Source organism: Sturnira hondurensis, unplaced genomic scaffold (assembly GCF_014824575.4).
Source record: "Sturnira hondurensis isolate 20B ecotype Veracruz unplaced genomic scaffold, ASM1482457v3 Scaffold0019835, whole genome shotgun sequence".
NCBI classification, from domain to species: domain Eukaryota; kingdom Metazoa; phylum Chordata; class Mammalia; order Chiroptera; family Phyllostomidae; genus Sturnira; species Sturnira hondurensis.
The window spans coordinates 5,139,611-5,154,938 of NW_028092466.1; the positions used below are offsets into that span (position 1 = coordinate 5,139,611).

A 15,328-nucleotide genomic window follows, 5' to 3' on the forward strand; every position below is an offset into this window, starting at 1 on the left:
GAAAGAGACCCTACTGCCCTGGATAGGCGGACAGAACTGAATGAGGAAAGTAGGGGTAATAACCGAAGAGATTGACGTGGGGATTTAAATCTAGCCTGGGGATAAATGCGACCTCCTTAATAAGTCTGATTTTGTGTGAGCCAAATGTGTATACTCTGGTCTGCATGTATCCTTCCCACGTTTTGTCAGCAAATATGTTTTCCCCCATCTTTATCTACTCTTGAGGGAAGAGGCCACGAGAATTGGGTGAAGATGGTTGCCAGAGGTTGTAACGGCTCGAGTGATGCTGGCTGGCCACAGAGATGGCAGGACAGGACGACCTGTGCCAGGGATGGAGCGGGAGATGAGTGGAATGATGGGGAGGAACCCACGAGGATGTCTTCTAGAATGGGATGTTTGGGCTCCAGGGTGCTCAGTCTCTCTCCCAAGTGAGGGGCCAGTAGTGCCCTCCACATCCCGCTGGTTAACAGAAGAAGCACTTTCCATGTCGGTAGGTGTAGTTTTTAATGGGCCCCGCCTCCCACACCAGCTAAACCACCCCCCTTGCGCGCAGCCTTGGCCTCCTCCACTGTGGCGGACAGGGCCCGGGCAGGGTCCCCACGAAGCCGGGCCAATGCCGCGAGGAGCGCAGCTGCACTGTCCCCTGCCCGGAGCTTTCGACCGCTCAGAAAATAATGGGGTAGCATCCCGGCCTCAAGCACACGGCCCAGCTCATCCAGCAGCCCTAGGCAGCAGGCACCTGCGTTCTCCGGCCGCGCCAAATAGAGCGCGGGCAGTCTCTCGCAAGCCCAGTAGAGCAGCGTCCGCAGAAGGTAGGGCGCCGCAGCCCGGGTCCCGGCCACCAGCGGGCGCAGCAGCGCCTGGGCAGCCGCGTGCGCTTGCAGCAGCGGGGCAGGTATGAGCGCCTTAAGCGCCAGCTCCTGGCGGGCGAAGCACAGCTGCCAGCCGGAAGCGCCCGGCCGCTCTATGTCGCCGCCCGGCACCAGATAGAAAGAGGAGGACTCGGAGGCCAGCGGCCCGGCCCACGAATGGCTCCGAGCCCCCTCGGGCCAGCCAGCCACAGACACCACAGGGATCAGGTCGAAAAGCAGGAGGCGGCGTGGGGGCCCCGGCGTAGCCAGGAGGATGGTTGTGAACCCCGCGTGGCGCGCTGCGTGAACCAAGCGCGGGGCACCCGGGACCGGGATCAGGGACTGGGCGACCTCGGCCAGAATAGCAAAGAACCACGCAGCCACCTTGGCAGGGCACAATGTAGGCCACGCCTCCGGAGCCTCCGACTGTTGTGGGGCCGAACTACCCGAGGCTGCTTTGGTGACGTCATCATCGAGTGGTGCAGGAAACCCAAGATCGATTACGTCTCGCTGAGGCGACTCAGGCCCCGAGTCGTTACTAGGTGATTTTTCCGAAGACACACAGAGCTCAAGCTCAGTGACGTAACCGTGAGGTTGGTCCACTGAGATTTGCGGGTCCTTGGGGTTTTCTTCGCTTTCGGTTTGGTGGGTCAAATCACGTCCGCCTGGGACTGGGGGTCCTAGGCAACCCTGCCACGCCTTTCGGACTGAGGTTCCGCGCATCAGTGGTGGGAGGCAGAGCCAGGCGTAACAGGATCCCATGTCCAGTTGCAGCTCCTGCCCAGTGCCATCTAGAGAAAACACGGGCACCAGAAGTGTGAAGCCGGCGTCGTAGTGAGGTCCCCGAGCGTAGGGACCTAAGGGTGAAGGCCCTAGATCCACGGAGCCCTCGCGAATCCCGCCACGAAGCAGCAAGAGCTCTGTTTGGGGAGGAAGGCGGGGGTCGCGGCGGTGAACAAGACCTGAGGGAAGAGAAGGAATTGTGAGAGCGTGACGTGACGCCGGGGCGGGGCTGAAGGCTGGGAAGGTTACTTACCGAGTAGAGAGAAAACAAAGTCTTTGGCTTGGAGAAGGTCACGTCCCGTCCTGGGCCCTTCACTCCAGCTCTCCTGCACACCCAGCTCCTGGATAAGCTGGGTTAGTTCCTGCAGCTGCGCTCCAGAGCAGAAATCGATGTCCGTGAGCGGGCGGGCTGGGGCTGGGGGCGGCGGGCCCCACCAGGGGGCACTCCCCCAGACTGCGGAAGCCATAAGGCTCTATGGTTTTGAGCTAGGGAAAACAGGGATGAGCGGAAACCTAAACCGGCCTTTCGTTTGTTGCTGAAAGGTCGCCTTCATTCTCTCTTCCCGAGGCCGGGAGAGTGCCCTTGACAAGTACGCCAATGGGTCTGCAGATAAAGGCCTGTAAGTTTAGTCTTGAAAACGAACAAAATAATACTTCCTCTGTCCTCGCCCTTGCCCTTTCTCATATTCTGGTCTCCGCCCCCATGGACGGGTTCACCTGACTAAGCAGGTGAAAAGTAGCTGTTGGGCCCCTCCTACGGAATGCAATAGCCAGTCTCCTCCGCCCGTCCCTTGTCTACGTCCCCTTACCGCTTTTTCGGAAAAGGCTTGCGGTCTGCGGCTTCCCTTTTAGGGGTAACTGCTAGAGCTGGGAAGAGAATGGATAGAACCACCCAACAGGTAACTTCTTCCTGCAGCCAGCAAGGCCACGCCTCTTTCCAGAGGCTAGCAGGGTGGTTCCCGGCCGGCCCCACCTCTGTCAACAAGTCTTTTCGCTCTGCTCTGATCTCGCGCTATCCTAGCAGTTGCAGTTTGTCTCCCGCAATACCAGGGTGTTGAGGCTATGCCCCGACATCCTTTCCTGTCCCTCTGAAGTGCCTGCTTGAAGTTGTGGTTTCTATGGAGATAAACTGTTCTGTTTCTTGCCAAGCCCAGGTCAGCCCCACACAAACATTCCTGAAGTTGGAGCAGAGGGGTAATGTTACCCGACCGCAATTGAGTCTTGCTGTCTGCTGCCACCCTCTAGGTGGCAAAGTTTTGCTGATAAAGGAAAGAAGTCTTTATTCAAAAGCTTCACAATTTTGCAATAACAACTTTCCACATGAATTAGTTGTTCAGGTCTATCAATTAAGGCTAAACTCTGACACCTGAGTTCTAGCATTTCCCGTTAGTTTTTAGTTATCTTATTCTATAGGGTTAGTTCACAGACTAAAACAACATAAGATACAGAAGCTACACATTTTGGAAGAATAGCAGGCTTGTTTCACAGCTCATCTCCATAGAACACCCAAAGAAAAATAAACCTGCCACCCTCTGCCAGGTCAGCACAATCCTAGGCTGCACAGAGAGTTCCTTCCCATCTAGAATACTGTCCATTGGGAAATGCAGGCAGCTGCAGCACAATCGTCCAAGCATTCTCAGGAAGAAGAGAGCTGGAGAGAGCCCCAGAACCAGAGAGCCAGGCCTCATTTTATTTCCATGCACTCTGGAGGCGCTCAGCTCCTCAGCCAATCCCACGCTAGACTGCTTACCATTGCCTGCGCAAACTCCCCCTGCTTCTCCCCAGTGGTCTGATCAGATCTCTCTGTATCAGTAATAGGATGGATCTGAATAGCAAACAATAATGGAGGACATACCCTAGGGCCTGGGGATGAAAGGGGGCTTCTACATCCCGTGTGAGCAGCCCTGGCCATTTAGATCTAGAAGGGTTCTTCCGTACAATTATAACTTCACTTTGAAGATAAGACCGCAGCCTAGGAAGTCTTGTACAAGACTTGTCCAGCATCAGCGCTGAGCTGCAGAAATGTTAGAAAGGGGCTCCCCAGCTGGGTGATCTCCCCTTGGAATCCGTGGTAGTAGTGTTAGACAAGAACACACAGGTGGTGACCCAGCAATGGACATCTGATTCGGGGAAGGGACATATTAGTGATACCTACCTCAGACACACATGAATGGTGATGGGGAAAACACTTCAGAATTCCACATGTTGTGTACACACAGAAGAGTTACCAGGACTGAAAATCAAATCCAGAGGAAACTCCCAGCTGGGCCAGGGCAAAGGGAAATTATGGGGAAGAAATTATTTTCAGTAGCTAATGCTATCAGGGACACAGTTTAAGTGCTGGATGACACAAGGAGCCAGAATAATGGGACAAAAGATATGAAGCTAGGGACAGGCTTACAAATCAGACCTATCCATTGCTGAACCAGGACTTACATTCCCGCTTCCCTGGGGACTCTCTGGAGTGAGATAGGCCTAAGTCCATGGGCAAGAGAATTAAGCAGAGACACCTAGAAAAATTAGTCTTGCATGGGAAGGGACTCTCAAAATCCAGAGCTCAGTTAAGGGAGCCCAGATCTCAGGAGTTCCTGGATGCTGACAAAGAGAGCTCTTCTTCCTCAGCAACTCAGAGCCCCCAAATAGAACTCAGTACTGGAAAGGCAGGTTTCCATATATCTGGTTGTGACCCAAGAAACCAGATCAGGAAAACTGAAGGCTGGGCTCCTTCTCACAGGCTGGGGTAATTAGGCATCTGGCCTCCCGACATCTTACCTGCTCCGCAGAGGGAGGCCTCTGAGCCACCCTAAAAAGAACTGAGTTCTCTGGGCTCTGTGGGGCTTTTGAAGATGCTGGGGATAGGTGACAAGGGAAAAGAAAGTTATTCTAAACTCTAAAGCATTGCTGTCCAGTAGGATTTTCTCCAAAGAAGAAAAATGTTCTAAATCTGTGCTGTTCAATATAGTAGCCACTAGCCACCCATAGCACTGAGCACTTGAAAAGTAGATGAGACAGAGGAACAAAATTATTTTATTTAATTTTAATTAATTTGCACCTAATAACTATGGGTAGTTAGTGGCTACTGTGTTAGAAAATGCAGCCCTAGGGCCTTGAGGATGATGGGTTTAGCTCTACAGCTATGGAGGAGGAGCAGGGGCAAGAACAGTTCCAGTCCTCCTCAGGCCATGAGAGTGGCCAGTGTCAAGAGTGGGGCTGGGGTGAATATCCTCAAACAATTACAGAACACTTCTGTCATTTCTTTATTTCTGGTGCACCTTTGTCCCCGCTTTTTCTGAGGGCCTCATTACACACTGATATCCCCACTTGGTGGTCTCTACTGAGTTGCTAGATGCTTCTTGTTGAAGACGCCTGGAAGGTAGAGCTTCACACTCATCTCTGCCCACTCCAAACTGTCTCTGGCGGGCATCAAAGACCACGTGCCCTACCTGGGTACATGGCCTAGGACAGTGGGTCTTCCAGTTGGCTTTGGAAGGCATGGATGTCTGGCGGTAGTTCTGGCAGGCTGGAGGAACTGTGTCTACAGGGCAGTAAACCCAGTCCTGGCTGCCTGCTCGCTGGGAGGATGGCTGCAGCTCAATTAGTACAGGTACCTCTGTGAAGGTTTGCAGGTCATTGTAGGTAACCCGAGCCTTGGAAGGGCAGGAGTTCTGACTGAGTGGGTCAGAAGTACATGGAAGATGCTTCTCTGCATTCTTCCAAGGAGCCTTGTCAGATACAGACGACTTCATCGGGGACAGTGTGGACTTTGGGGTCCGAGACGGGCCCACAACTCGAATAGAGTTAGTACATAAAGCAAGGCCTGGGTTCTTGTGGAGGTCAGGATTTGGAGTAAGGCATGAATCCTTGAGGAGGCTTGATTCCTTGGTAAGGCCTTGAGTCGTGGGGAGGCCAGAGTCTTGGGTAGTGGCTGGGCCCTTACATTGGCCAGAATCTTGATTAATTCCTAGATACTTGCGGAAATTAGGGTCTTGGGCATGTTCTGGGCTCCTGTAAATTCCAGCATCTTGTGTAAGGCCACATTTCTTTTTTACTTCATTGGCCTGGGTAAGGCCTGAATTCATCCAGAGGTCAGAATATTGAGTCAGGCCTAGAGTCCCGCAGTCTTCTGAATTTTGGTTCAGGACTGAGCCTTTAGGGAGCCCAGAGGTTTGGACAAGGCATAGGCTTTTGTGGAGAGCAGATTGCTGAGAAAGACCTGAGCTTTTGTTGACTTCAGAGTCTTCAGCAAGGCATGGGCTCTTATTTGGGCCAGAATCTCGGGTAAAGCCTAGACTCCTAGAGACTCCTGGATCTTGGGCATTACCTGTACTCTCGAAACCTTCAGAATCTTGACAAGGTCCTGGGCCCTTATGGATGCCAGTTGTTTGGGAGAGATCTTGACTTTTGTAGCGTGTAGTCTCTTGGTTTTGTTTTGGATTCTTGTAAACTCCAGAATCTTGCACAAAGCCCGAACTCCTCTGAATGTCAGAAGCTTTGGGAAGTGGTGTGTTCTTATGGAGGCCAGAGGGCTGGGTGAGACATGGGCTCGTAGAAATACCTACATCTTGAGGGAGACCTGGGCTCTCTTGGGGGCCAGGGTCTTGAGTAATTGGATTCTTGTGGAGGCCAGAGTCTTGGGAATGACCCAGTTTCTTGCAGAGGTGAGGGTGCTGGGGAAGGCCTGGGAACCTGTGTAGGCCTGGATCTTGATTAAGGCCTGGGTTCTTGGCAACTCCAGAGTCTTTTAGAAAGCCAGAGGTCCTCTGGAGGCCAGAATCTTGGGTGAGGCCAGGACTGTCATGAAGTTCAGGAGATTGGGATTGGACTGTGGGTTGGGAAATGGTGGAGAACTGGGGAGGGGTGGGAAACTGGGAACAGGGTATGGACTGAGGAGACTTAGAGATTGGGGGAATGATGGGGGTTTGTATTGAATTGGAGAGCTTCACCTGGTGGTTGGTAGGTTGATGAACAAAGGATCTGGGAGAAACAAGAGGCAGAGAAAGAGTACATGGTACAGGAGCAATGCACAGTGAGTTCTGGGCACTGGTTGGAGAATTAAGGCAAAGTTGAGAAGATGAAGCATCTTTGGAGTAGACAAGGAGTTTGGGGTAGACTGGAGGCTGGGAGTCTGTGTTTCTTCTCTCACAACTGCAAGGATGGAAGCTGCAGTAAGGGACAGCCTTGGGCTGTAAGAACTTGTCTTTGGCATCATTTGAGATCTTCCATTCCATATTCCCCAACTCCAAGTAACCCTGTATGGATCCTGTGGAGGACTTGGCAGTGTCCCCACTGAGTTGCTTTGATGTTTGCTCTGCTGGACCAGAGTTTACCAGGCCCTGACCATCTTGGGGCCTGGAGAGGGTACCCAAGTTCTTTCTGGAACACCCAGCATTCTGGGTGCGGCACACATGGGATAAGTTCTGCTTTACCCTGAGGGTATCATAGACCACATGGTCAGTGGACAGGCCTTGGCTGAAGGCATTTAGGGTAGTGGGAACAGGAGTTAGGCTGTGGGTAGGGGTTGCGGTAGGCATAGGAGAAGGAACTGGAGTGGTAGTTGGGGTCATGACCAATACTGGGGCAGGGATTGAGGCAGATATTGGGACAGGGGCTGGTGTAAGGGCTGGGGCGGGAGTAGTAGCAGGGGCAGAACTTAGAGGAGGATCTGGGGCAGAGGTTCGGGGAGGGACCAAGGGATGGGCACAGGTATAGGTTAGATGAGTATGGACCACGTCACTGGCTGGGGTATGAGCTTTTATGTGCTCAAGAGTGTGGCTCAGGGAGCAGGCTAAGGCATGCATGGGGGCCTGGACTGTGGCCTGGGCTAGGGTGTGGGCAGAGATGGGCTCAGGAACGTGGACCTGGGTGGGGGTGTGCTCAGGGGGGCGGACTGGGGAGTTGTCCTGGGCCTGGATGGGGGTGTGCACAGCAGGGCAGACTGGGGAGTGTGTCTCGGCCTGGGTGGGGGTGTGCTCAGGGGGGTGGACTGGGGAGTGGGTCTGGGCCTGGGTGGGGGTGTGCTCAGGGGGGCAAACTGGGGATTGGGTCTGGGCCTGGGCTGGGGCTTGGGCTGGGTCATAGTCTGGGGTCTTGTTGGTATTCTCTTGGGGCAAGTGGACTGGAACCGTATCCAGCTTATTCATCTTGGGGAACTGGGGAGATGTCTCTTGCCTTGAGATAAAGGTGGCTTGGGCCTTTGAGGCTGTGATCTGAGGGGCCTCCCCAGTTCCTATCATTCCCTCCTTCCCCAGTCCCCAGGGAGTCTCCATGGGAGCCCTGGTGTGTCCATACTGAGGTGATATCCAGCAGCACCTAGCAGCCTTCTCATCATTCATATCTGGTATCCAGGAGTCAAGGTGGTTAGGGTGTCTGAGCAGGAAGCTTGGGTGATGATGGCAGTGGGAAGAGACTTCTGAGGATGGGTTCTTGGGATCCATGGAGCAGCGCATGCACATGGGATGACTGCCTATACAGCTGGGTTGCTTGTCTGCTGGGAAAGGTGGGGTAAGACAAGGCCTGGGTCCCTGAGGGACTGAAAATGGGGTCAGAGATAGGAGAAAGGAAACAGGGCCACATCTCCTTGAGCCCACACTGAGGACCACTCACCTTTGGGGAAAAAATGATGGAACAGAATCCTCAAGGAGCTCTTCAGATGCCTCCAGAGCTGAGGAAGCAGGGAAGGGGAGGGTCCAGAAGTAGGGTGAGCCCTGAAGTTCAACCCTAGCCCGGCCACATCCCAGCAGCCCTCTCCCCTCACCCCCTCCCACTTCAGACCCCAGGGCTCTCCCAACCCTGCTGTCCAGACCCCGTCCTGACCAGAGTCACCACATTGATCCCCACGTTGAGCAAGATAAAGCTGCCCAGGATCAGGAGAATTGAGTCTCCTAGGTCCTGGCACTTCCTGGGGTTGGTGCCAGAGCACTTTGGGGCTCCATGGTGGGCTCGTTCACCCATGTCTAGGGGTCCCAGGACTACCTGGGCCCCCTGGCCCCCACATACTCACTAGGAGCCAAACTTCTGGTGGGGGAGGGGGAGAACTGGATCATAATGGGATAGGGGTTAGGGGTCACAATGAGAAAGGGGGAGGAAAAGGAAGGTCCAGGGTGGCATTTCCTGGTAACCAGGAATGGGGTTGCAGTAGGCATAGGAGAAGGAACTGGAGTGGTAGTTGGGGCCATGACCAATACTGGGGCAGAGATTGAGGCAGATATTGGGAAAGGGGCTGGTGTAAGGGCTGGGGCGGGAGTAGTAGCAGGGGCAGAACTTAGAGGAGGATCTGGGGGACAGTAACCTGAGCTGGGACAGTCAAACTGGACCCAGAAGCCAACACACCTCCCATCTCACCCTTTTTTCTTCCCTGCCTTCTGACTCATTAATTCAAACACGCATCCCATTCCCCTGGGGAAAGCCTAGCTGGAATCCAAAGTCTTGGCCTTCTTCTTGCCCTTTGCTAGGCTGCAGGCCTGGATCTACCCAGATGTGGGATCCCCAGGTCTGGAATTTAACCTCAGCTTATTATGTGGGGTTGAGCCTCTGAGCCTCCTTTGGGGACAGAGAGAGCCTTACATAGAGCATGTGCTCAGAGACCAGCAGAGACCAGTGGTTTGGAGTCTGCAGCTGCAAGATCTACTTAGTGCTTTGTGCAAGACCAGGAGGAGCCTGCAGGCAGGACTGTGGCCACTAAACCAAAGGGAACCTTATGCTAAGGGCACATTGGTTTCTCCAAGGACAGGGGTGCAGGCTGGCAGAAGGCTTGGTGTTTCCCAGCCACAGACCACCACAGCGTTTCCTGGACTCTGTCACTCTTTATTGCTCTTTTAGTGACCTGCCAGCCCCCTGCAACATTTTCCACTAGTTAGTGAAGTTTTCCCATCTGGCTCCTGTGCAAAGAGGGCCTTGAGGCTAAGCTGGAAGGTGGTGGCACTGAGTTGGCCCGTGCTCTGTTCTCCTGCACCTGCCGCTTCAGCTCCAGGCTGTCATACACATGGTAGTTCCCATTGCCCCCTGGGCTCCGGCTGAGTGGCCTGAAGATGTGTGGAGGTGGGGTGGGCTCAGTACTCTGGACTTCAGGTAGGGGCTGGGAGGAGTGGGGGAGCAGGGCTGAGGTGGGAGCCAGAGCCCTTTGGTATGCGACCTCACCCAACACAGTGAGGGAGGTGGATGTAGTCAGAGGGTGCTGAGTGGGCATCACCTCAGCCCATTCAGTCGCCCGGCGGCGCACCTCATGGGGATCCCAGGAGGTGCAGGTCAGGTGTCCTTTGGATGTGTGGGGACTGCGGGTGGGCTGGCTATAAGCATGGCCAGGGAGGCTCTGCCGGTGGGACTGTGGGGCACAGTGCTCCCGGGCTTCAGGTCGGGAGCTCCGGGGCACCAGGGCAGATGGAGGCTCAGAGCTCTCCAGACCACGCCTCCGCTGATCCCAGGAATCATACCGTAGCTGGCCCTTGGAGGGGTAAGGGCTGTGCCCCACAGGGACCCAGGTGGGGTTAGGGGGCAGCCGGTGGGGAGGTGGTGGAGACCAGGTCCACTGCTCAGCCTCCATATTGCCCCAGATGCAGGACTGTGAGTAGTGCGGCCTGTAGGACCGCAGCCTCAACTCTGACTTGGCCTCCACGCGCTTGGGCATGCGGCGCAGCTCGGATGACAGGTAGAGGGAGGGTGGTGGCAAGCTGGCCAGGATCCCACCCTGGCGGCCCCACAGCCCCAGGTTGGAGGGCATCGCCTTTTGCTGGTAGAGCCCTCCCCAGCCCTGCTGGGGGCACTTGGGATGTGGAAAGGATAGGTCATCCTCCTCCTCCTCCAGGAAGGAGTCCAGGTCCTTCTGATCAAAAGAGGGCATTGGTCGCAGCTGTGATATCTTGTGGCTGTGATGTGGGCTATGGAAGACTGAGCGCTTGTTGGGGAATTGTCTGTGGTTCTTCGGATTCTGCCTGTGGCTGCTGGGGGAGCAGCGGTGGTGATTACGGTGTGGGCGCTGGCCGCTGCGGTTGCAGAAATTGTGGTAGGAGGAAGAGGAGTAGCAAGTGGGCAGGGTCATCTTCACTTCTACAGGGTCCAGGGTGCAGTGAATGTGGACATCTTGGACCTTGGCTGGGGTGTCTTTGGGGGAACTTCCACAAGCCTGCAAGATGTTACCTAGGGGAGGGAGGCGAGAGTCCATGAGGGCAGGGCAATTGTCAGTTGGGGATACTAGGGTCTGTCTTCCTAGGGCTGTGGTGGTGGAAGGGGGGCAGATGTGTCCCCACCCCTCTCGCTGCCATACTTACCTTTCTGATTAATCCAAATGATCATCTTGTCTAAGGCATTCTGGAGCCCATACCACATCTGGAGGTGGGGTGGGGTGATAGTGAAGACCAGGCTTTCCACCCCCAACCCTCATACCACTCTCAGCCAAGATTGTTCTCGCAGCTGGAGATACAAGCCAAAGCTGGCTCCCGCTCTCAGCCCTCTTCACCCATAGGGATGGCCCACAGCCACCACTGACCGCAGTTGCCATGTTGATCCCAATGTTGACAAGAATGACGAGGCCCAGCAGTAGGAGTAGGAAGTCCTCAGCATCCTGGGGACTTTCTTGGTATTGATTGTAGCACCCCAGGGTGTTATACCAGAGGTGGGTTTTCATGGTGGGGGGGTCCTAGGGCCACCTGGGCCGCAACCCCCCCCCCCACCAGCCCCGACCCACACTGCACTCATGCCAGGACCCGGGGACACCTGCCAGCTGAGGGAGCCAGGTCATAATGAGGTGCATTGGCAGGAGTCACAATGCAGAGGTGGCAGCTCTTTTATCCACTCAGCTGGCTCTGTATATGGCCATTTTTGCCCTTGGCTCAGTCCTCAGATATCCTGGAGTCCAGCCTGTCCCTCTGCCTCCAAGGGGCCTTGCTTATCTCAACACCTGACTCCTGATTTGAAAATATGGTAGCCCTGCGAACCAGACGATCGCGGTTCGATTCCCAGTCAGAGCACATGCTTGGGTTGCAGGCCAGTTTCCTGCAGGGGCCAGTTCCCTGCAGGGGATGCACAAGAAGCAACCATACATTGATGTTTCTTTCCTCTCTCCTTCCCTTCCCCTCTAAAAAGATAAATAAATAAAATATTTATAAAAAAAAAGAAAATATGGTAGCTACAATAGTGAGACAGTCTTCACAGGGGTTGAATCATGCATAAACCATTTCCTCTATTTCATTGTTCTTTTGAGAGACTATAGCAGTTTATGTAGCCTGGTATTTCCTGCCCATGCCTACTTGGGACTGGATGGTGACAGCAAGAGTCCCCTCTGAAGTCCCCTCACTGCGCATTCCCAACCTGTCCTGCCCACTTCCCTACCATAACACTTCTAGTACCACCCCTTCTACCCCTTCCTGGCCAGGGGTTTCAGCCCTAGGTGTTAGTGGTCACTGAGCCCATTAGCCCCTTTGCTTCAGGGCAAGACTGACTCTACCTTGTTGGGGTTGCTGCCTCTGGCGGGCACCACCCCCAACCATGATTTCTCTTCTTAGCCAACTGCCCTTCCACTGAACAACCCCTTCAAGTTGAAAGACTGTTAGCTGCCACCTGAAGAAAACCACATGAAATCACAAAGCACAAAATAGATATAACTGTTGATATGAAAAAGGAGTCTTTGATTTAAACCAAGTTCATCATTGGGGTCTATGAAAGGAGTGCCCTGGGAACCACAGGTCATGTTTATACAATAAACAATTCGGCAGAAACAGAAAACAGCCAGTGGGCATTTTCCATCAAGGCTCCAAAAATATAGTAGGTGCTCAATACATACCTACTGAATGGAATCAGCTTCAAACGATCAATGACATTAGATGAATGAAAACGAATAGAGAAGCAGGGCAATTCAAAAAAAGGTTTGTCTGCTTACATTCCAGGAACCCATCTGGATGTAACCTCATCAAGATGAGGTCCAGTTCCTTCAGCTTGGGTGCACGCATGTGACTCCTTGTTCTAAGCTGTGTGTGCAAACATGAGTACGTGTGTGTGATCCCAAGCTGCCTGGGTGTCCCTGCTCTCCAGTGGACGGAATATTCTGATAGTTCACATGACAAACTAAGGAAGGTAGGAGACTCTGATGGACCCGGCTGACTCTGTGGCAATGAGAATCTACCTGCAGAAGCAGGGAGATGAAGCATCTGAGGTCGTGAAGTTGATCCTTGATGTCTGTGTGATAATAAGTCACTTGGCTTCAGTCTCTTCACTTGTGACATGGAGGAATGAATCAGAAGAGTGAGGTTACAGAAGGCTGTAATGTTATTATGAGGCAGCCCTTGAGACTGTCCCCAATATTTCATCCTCCAAGCCTGCTTGAGGGTATAGGAACCTGAGGTTCTGATCAGGGAACTGTGAGGGCTTGGCCACCTTCTTCACTCTCAGTGGTCCCTCCACTGAAGAAACCAGGGCTTGAGAAGCAGCTACACCTCTCCTGTGGCTGCAGCCTAAACCTGGGCTCTGGAAGAAACCAGACCTCTGAGGGCCGAGGGCCATGGGGTTGAAGGTCTTCCTTTTACTATAGGACTCTCTGGATGTCTGGGGTGGGATTGGTGGGGAGCCTTATCTGGGGACTAAAGAAAACTGGATAGCCCTGGCTTGTAAAGCTCAGGGGATTGAGCACAGGCCTGAGGACCAAAGGGTTGTCGGTTTGATTCCCAGTCGTGGCACGTGAATGGGTTGTGAACCAGGTCCCCAGTAGGGGGTGTGCAAGAGGCACCACACATTGATGTTTCCCTCTCTTTTTCTCCTTCCTTTACCCTCTCTCTAAAAATAAATAAATAAAATCTTAAAAAAAGAAAACGGGCCTGCAAACCAAAGGATCGCGGTTCGATTCCCAGTCAGGGTACATGCCTGGGTTGCAGGTCAGTTCCCAGCAGGGGACGCACGAGAGGCAACCATACATTGATATTTCTCTCCTTCTCTCCTCCTCTTTCCTTCTAAAGATAAATAAATAAAATCTTAAAAAAAAAACAAAAGAAAGAAAATGGGTGCCCTGGCTGGCATAGCTCAGTGGATTGAGTGAGGGCTGGGAACCAAAGAATTGCAGTTCGATTTCCAGTCAGGGCACATGCCTGGGTTGTAGGCCAGGCCCCCAGTGGGGACCACTGAAAGGCAACTACACATTGTAGTCCCTCTTTCTCCTTCCCTTACCCTCTCTCTAAAGATAAATAAACATAAAATCTTAAAAAACAAACAAACAAAAAAAGAAAATGGGATAGAGGCAGATGGGAACTTTGGAGTCAAGAAGAGCCTGGGAAAGGTCTGAGGACAGGGTTGATGGAGAGGCTGAGGCCAAGAGGTTGATGGTTGATCAGGGTCCTCAGGACTCTCAAGGTCATTACCAGGTTTCCTTTGGCAACCAGGGCTTCTGGGAGCTGTGTGGCCCCTAGCCCTGCCCCACCCCACCCCTCCACCACAAACCACCTCCTTTTTTTCCTTTTCTTTTAATTATTCTCCCAGTCACCTCTCTGTCAGGGGATGGTATACCCAGTCCTTGCCCGTCTCCTCAGTAGTACTGGATCTGGAGGCCATGGGGTAACAGTGGGACAGAGCCTCCACCTCCCGGGTCAGCTCCCGAAGCCGCCGCCTCACATCATGGGCATCATACACTATGCGGGCTGAGGAGGGGCGCTGGGGGACATCTGGGACAAATGCCGGACCCTTGATGGGTGGTGGAGCTGGGGGGTCAGGTGAGCACTGCTCTTGTTCCCCCTGGACCCTTGTTCCACCTCCACTGTTCTTATGGCTCAGGACCTGAGGGCTGGGGGGTGGGGGATTCACAGGGTACACATAGGCCTCTAGGTCCAGTTCTGACCGAATGTCTCTTTTGAGGGGCCTTCCCTCTATGGTCTGCTGGAAACGAATGGTCTGGGGAGGCAGCTCCACGGAGTCCTGAGCCCAGGGAGCCCAGAACCCCTGGGTGGATCCAAAGCCTTCCCAATCCGAGGGGTGATTCCAGTTGTGGGAGCAGATTGCCGGATGCTGATCAGGGGGCTTCTCGTCATCAGTGTCAGGTGCCCAGGCTGTTGGGTGGTGGGCAAAGCATGCTGCTGAGTCTCGATGGCGAAGGTGGTGAGTGGGTGGGGATGTCAGGGTCATTTTCAAAGGGTCCATGGTACATTTAAGGTGAACTGCAGGGGAGCTCTGCTTTGGGGGCCAGGTCTTCTTTCCATGCGAGGCTAATTTAGAAGCTTCTGTGGATAGGGGAGAGGTAAGGGCTGAGGGGGATACTGACTCCTACAGTGGTGTCGGGGCAGGGTTCCGGGTCAGAAGATACACAGCTATGGAAATTGGAGAGGGTAGAGTGGGAGGGGGCGGGACCAGGTTAGGGTCAAAGGCTAGAAACCTGGGTATCTGCCCTTCCCCTGCCCTAACCTCAGGCCCCTCTTACCTTTGTCACAAACCATATGGCGGAACATGTGGTGTAAGAAGACACGAAGTCTGCGCCAGAGCTGAGGGAAGGACACAGTGACCACAGGCAAGCCCTGGCCACCAGGCCCGCCCCAAGCCATCCTGCCAGCACCCTCCAACCCAGCCCTGCCCTGACCAGCGTCACCAGATTGATGCCAATGTTAATGCAGATGATGAGGCCCAGAAGCAATAGGATGGAGTTGCTCAGGTCCTGGCAGCTGTTGGTGTTGGGGCTACGATATGAGTCACACCTGGGCCATGGCTGCTCAGCCATGGCCATGGGGGTC

General features: G+C 53.9%; 4 protein-coding genes across 5 annotated transcripts; all 4 read right to left on the bottom strand.

The window, feature by feature from the left end:
• Nucleotides 1-485: 485 nt before the first annotated feature.
• TMEM102 (transmembrane protein 102) lies at nt 486-2,734 on the bottom strand. Of its 2 annotated transcripts, none has more exons than XM_037028161.1 (3): nt 2,444-2,734; nt 1,888-2,120; nt 486-1,813 (listed from the first exon to the last, which is right to left on the bottom strand). In XM_037028161.1, exons 2-3 carry the CDS (start codon nt 2,099-2,101, stop codon nt 504-506), a joined length of 1,524 nt encoding a protein of 507 aa, XP_036884056.1. In that variant the 5' UTR covers nt 2,102-2,120; nt 2,444-2,734; the 3' UTR covers nt 486-503. The 2 variants fall into 2 exon arrangements, with proteins under 2 accessions (XP_036884056.1, XP_036884055.1); XM_037028160.1 differs by having other exon boundaries at nt 2,438-2,734.
• A 2,157-nt stretch (nt 2,735-4,891) lies between these two features.
• On the bottom strand, nt 4,892-8,585 carry SPEM3 (SPEM family member 3). The gene is made up of 3 exons (XM_037028172.1): nt 8,448-8,585; nt 8,238-8,295; nt 4,892-8,118 (listed from the first exon to the last, which is right to left on the bottom strand). Exons 1-3 carry the CDS (start codon nt 8,583-8,585, stop codon nt 4,892-4,894), a joined length of 3,423 nt encoding a protein of 1,140 aa, XP_036884067.1.
• A 901-nt stretch (nt 8,586-9,486) lies between these two features.
• SPEM2 (SPEM family member 2) lies at nt 9,487-11,253 on the bottom strand. Its single transcript, XM_037028185.1, has 3 exons — nt 11,116-11,253; nt 10,898-10,955; nt 9,487-10,766 (listed from the first exon to the last, which is right to left on the bottom strand). The coding sequence occupies exons 1-3, from the start codon at nt 11,251-11,253 to the stop codon at nt 9,487-9,489; spliced, it is 1,476 nt and encodes a 491-aa protein (XP_036884080.1).
• Nucleotides 11,254-14,090: 2,837 nt separating this feature from the next.
• SPEM1 (spermatid maturation 1) lies at nt 14,091-15,321 on the bottom strand. Its single transcript, XM_037028095.1, has 3 exons — nt 15,178-15,321; nt 15,022-15,082; nt 14,091-14,824 (listed from the first exon to the last, which is right to left on the bottom strand). The coding sequence occupies exons 1-3, from the start codon at nt 15,319-15,321 to the stop codon at nt 14,091-14,093; spliced, it is 939 nt and encodes a 312-aa protein (XP_036883990.1).
• Nucleotides 15,322-15,328: the final 7 nt, after the last annotated feature.

Bases quoted from the DNA above. Each gene is read 5' to 3' on its own strand.
- TMEM102 (XM_037028161.1), bottom strand. From the start codon at position 2,101: ATGGCTTCCGCAGTCTGGGGGAGTGCCCCCTGGTGGGGCCCGCCGCCC. The intron at 1,814-1,887 runs GTAAGTAACCTT...CTCTTCCCTCAG, and splicing joins CTTTGTTTTCTCTCTACTCG to GTCTTGTTCACCGCCGCGAC.
- SPEM3 (XM_037028172.1), bottom strand. From the start codon at position 8,585: ATGGGTGAACGAGCCCACCATGGAGCCCCAAAGTGCTCTGGCACCAAC. The intron at 8,296-8,447 runs GTCAGGACGGGG...CTGCTTCCTCAG, and splicing joins GGATCAATGTGGTGACTCTG to CTCTGGAGGCATCTGAAGAG. The intron at 8,119-8,237 runs GTGAGTGGTCCT...CTTTCCCAGCAG, and splicing joins CCATCATTTTTTCCCCAAAG to ACAAGCAACCCAGCTGTATA.
- SPEM2 (XM_037028185.1), bottom strand. From the start codon at position 11,253: ATGAAAACCCACCTCTGGTATAACACCCTGGGGTGCTACAATCAATAC. The intron at 10,956-11,115 runs GTCAGTGGTGGC...CCCCACCTCCAG, and splicing joins GGATCAACATGGCAACTGCG to ATGTGGTATGGGCTCCAGAA. The intron at 10,767-10,897 runs GTAAGTATGGCA...TCCCTCCCCTAG, and splicing joins CATTTGGATTAATCAGAAAG to GTAACATCTTGCAGGCTTGT.
- SPEM1 (XM_037028095.1), bottom strand. From the start codon at position 15,321: ATGGCCATGGCTGAGCAGCCATGGCCCAGGTGTGACTCATATCGTAGC. The intron at 15,083-15,177 runs GTCAGGGCAGGG...TCCTTCCCTCAG, and splicing joins GCATCAATCTGGTGACGCTG to CTCTGGCGCAGACTTCGTGT. The intron at 14,825-15,021 runs GTAAGAGGGGCC...CCCTATCCACAG, and splicing joins CCATATGGTTTGTGACAAAG to AAGCTTCTAAATTAGCCTCG.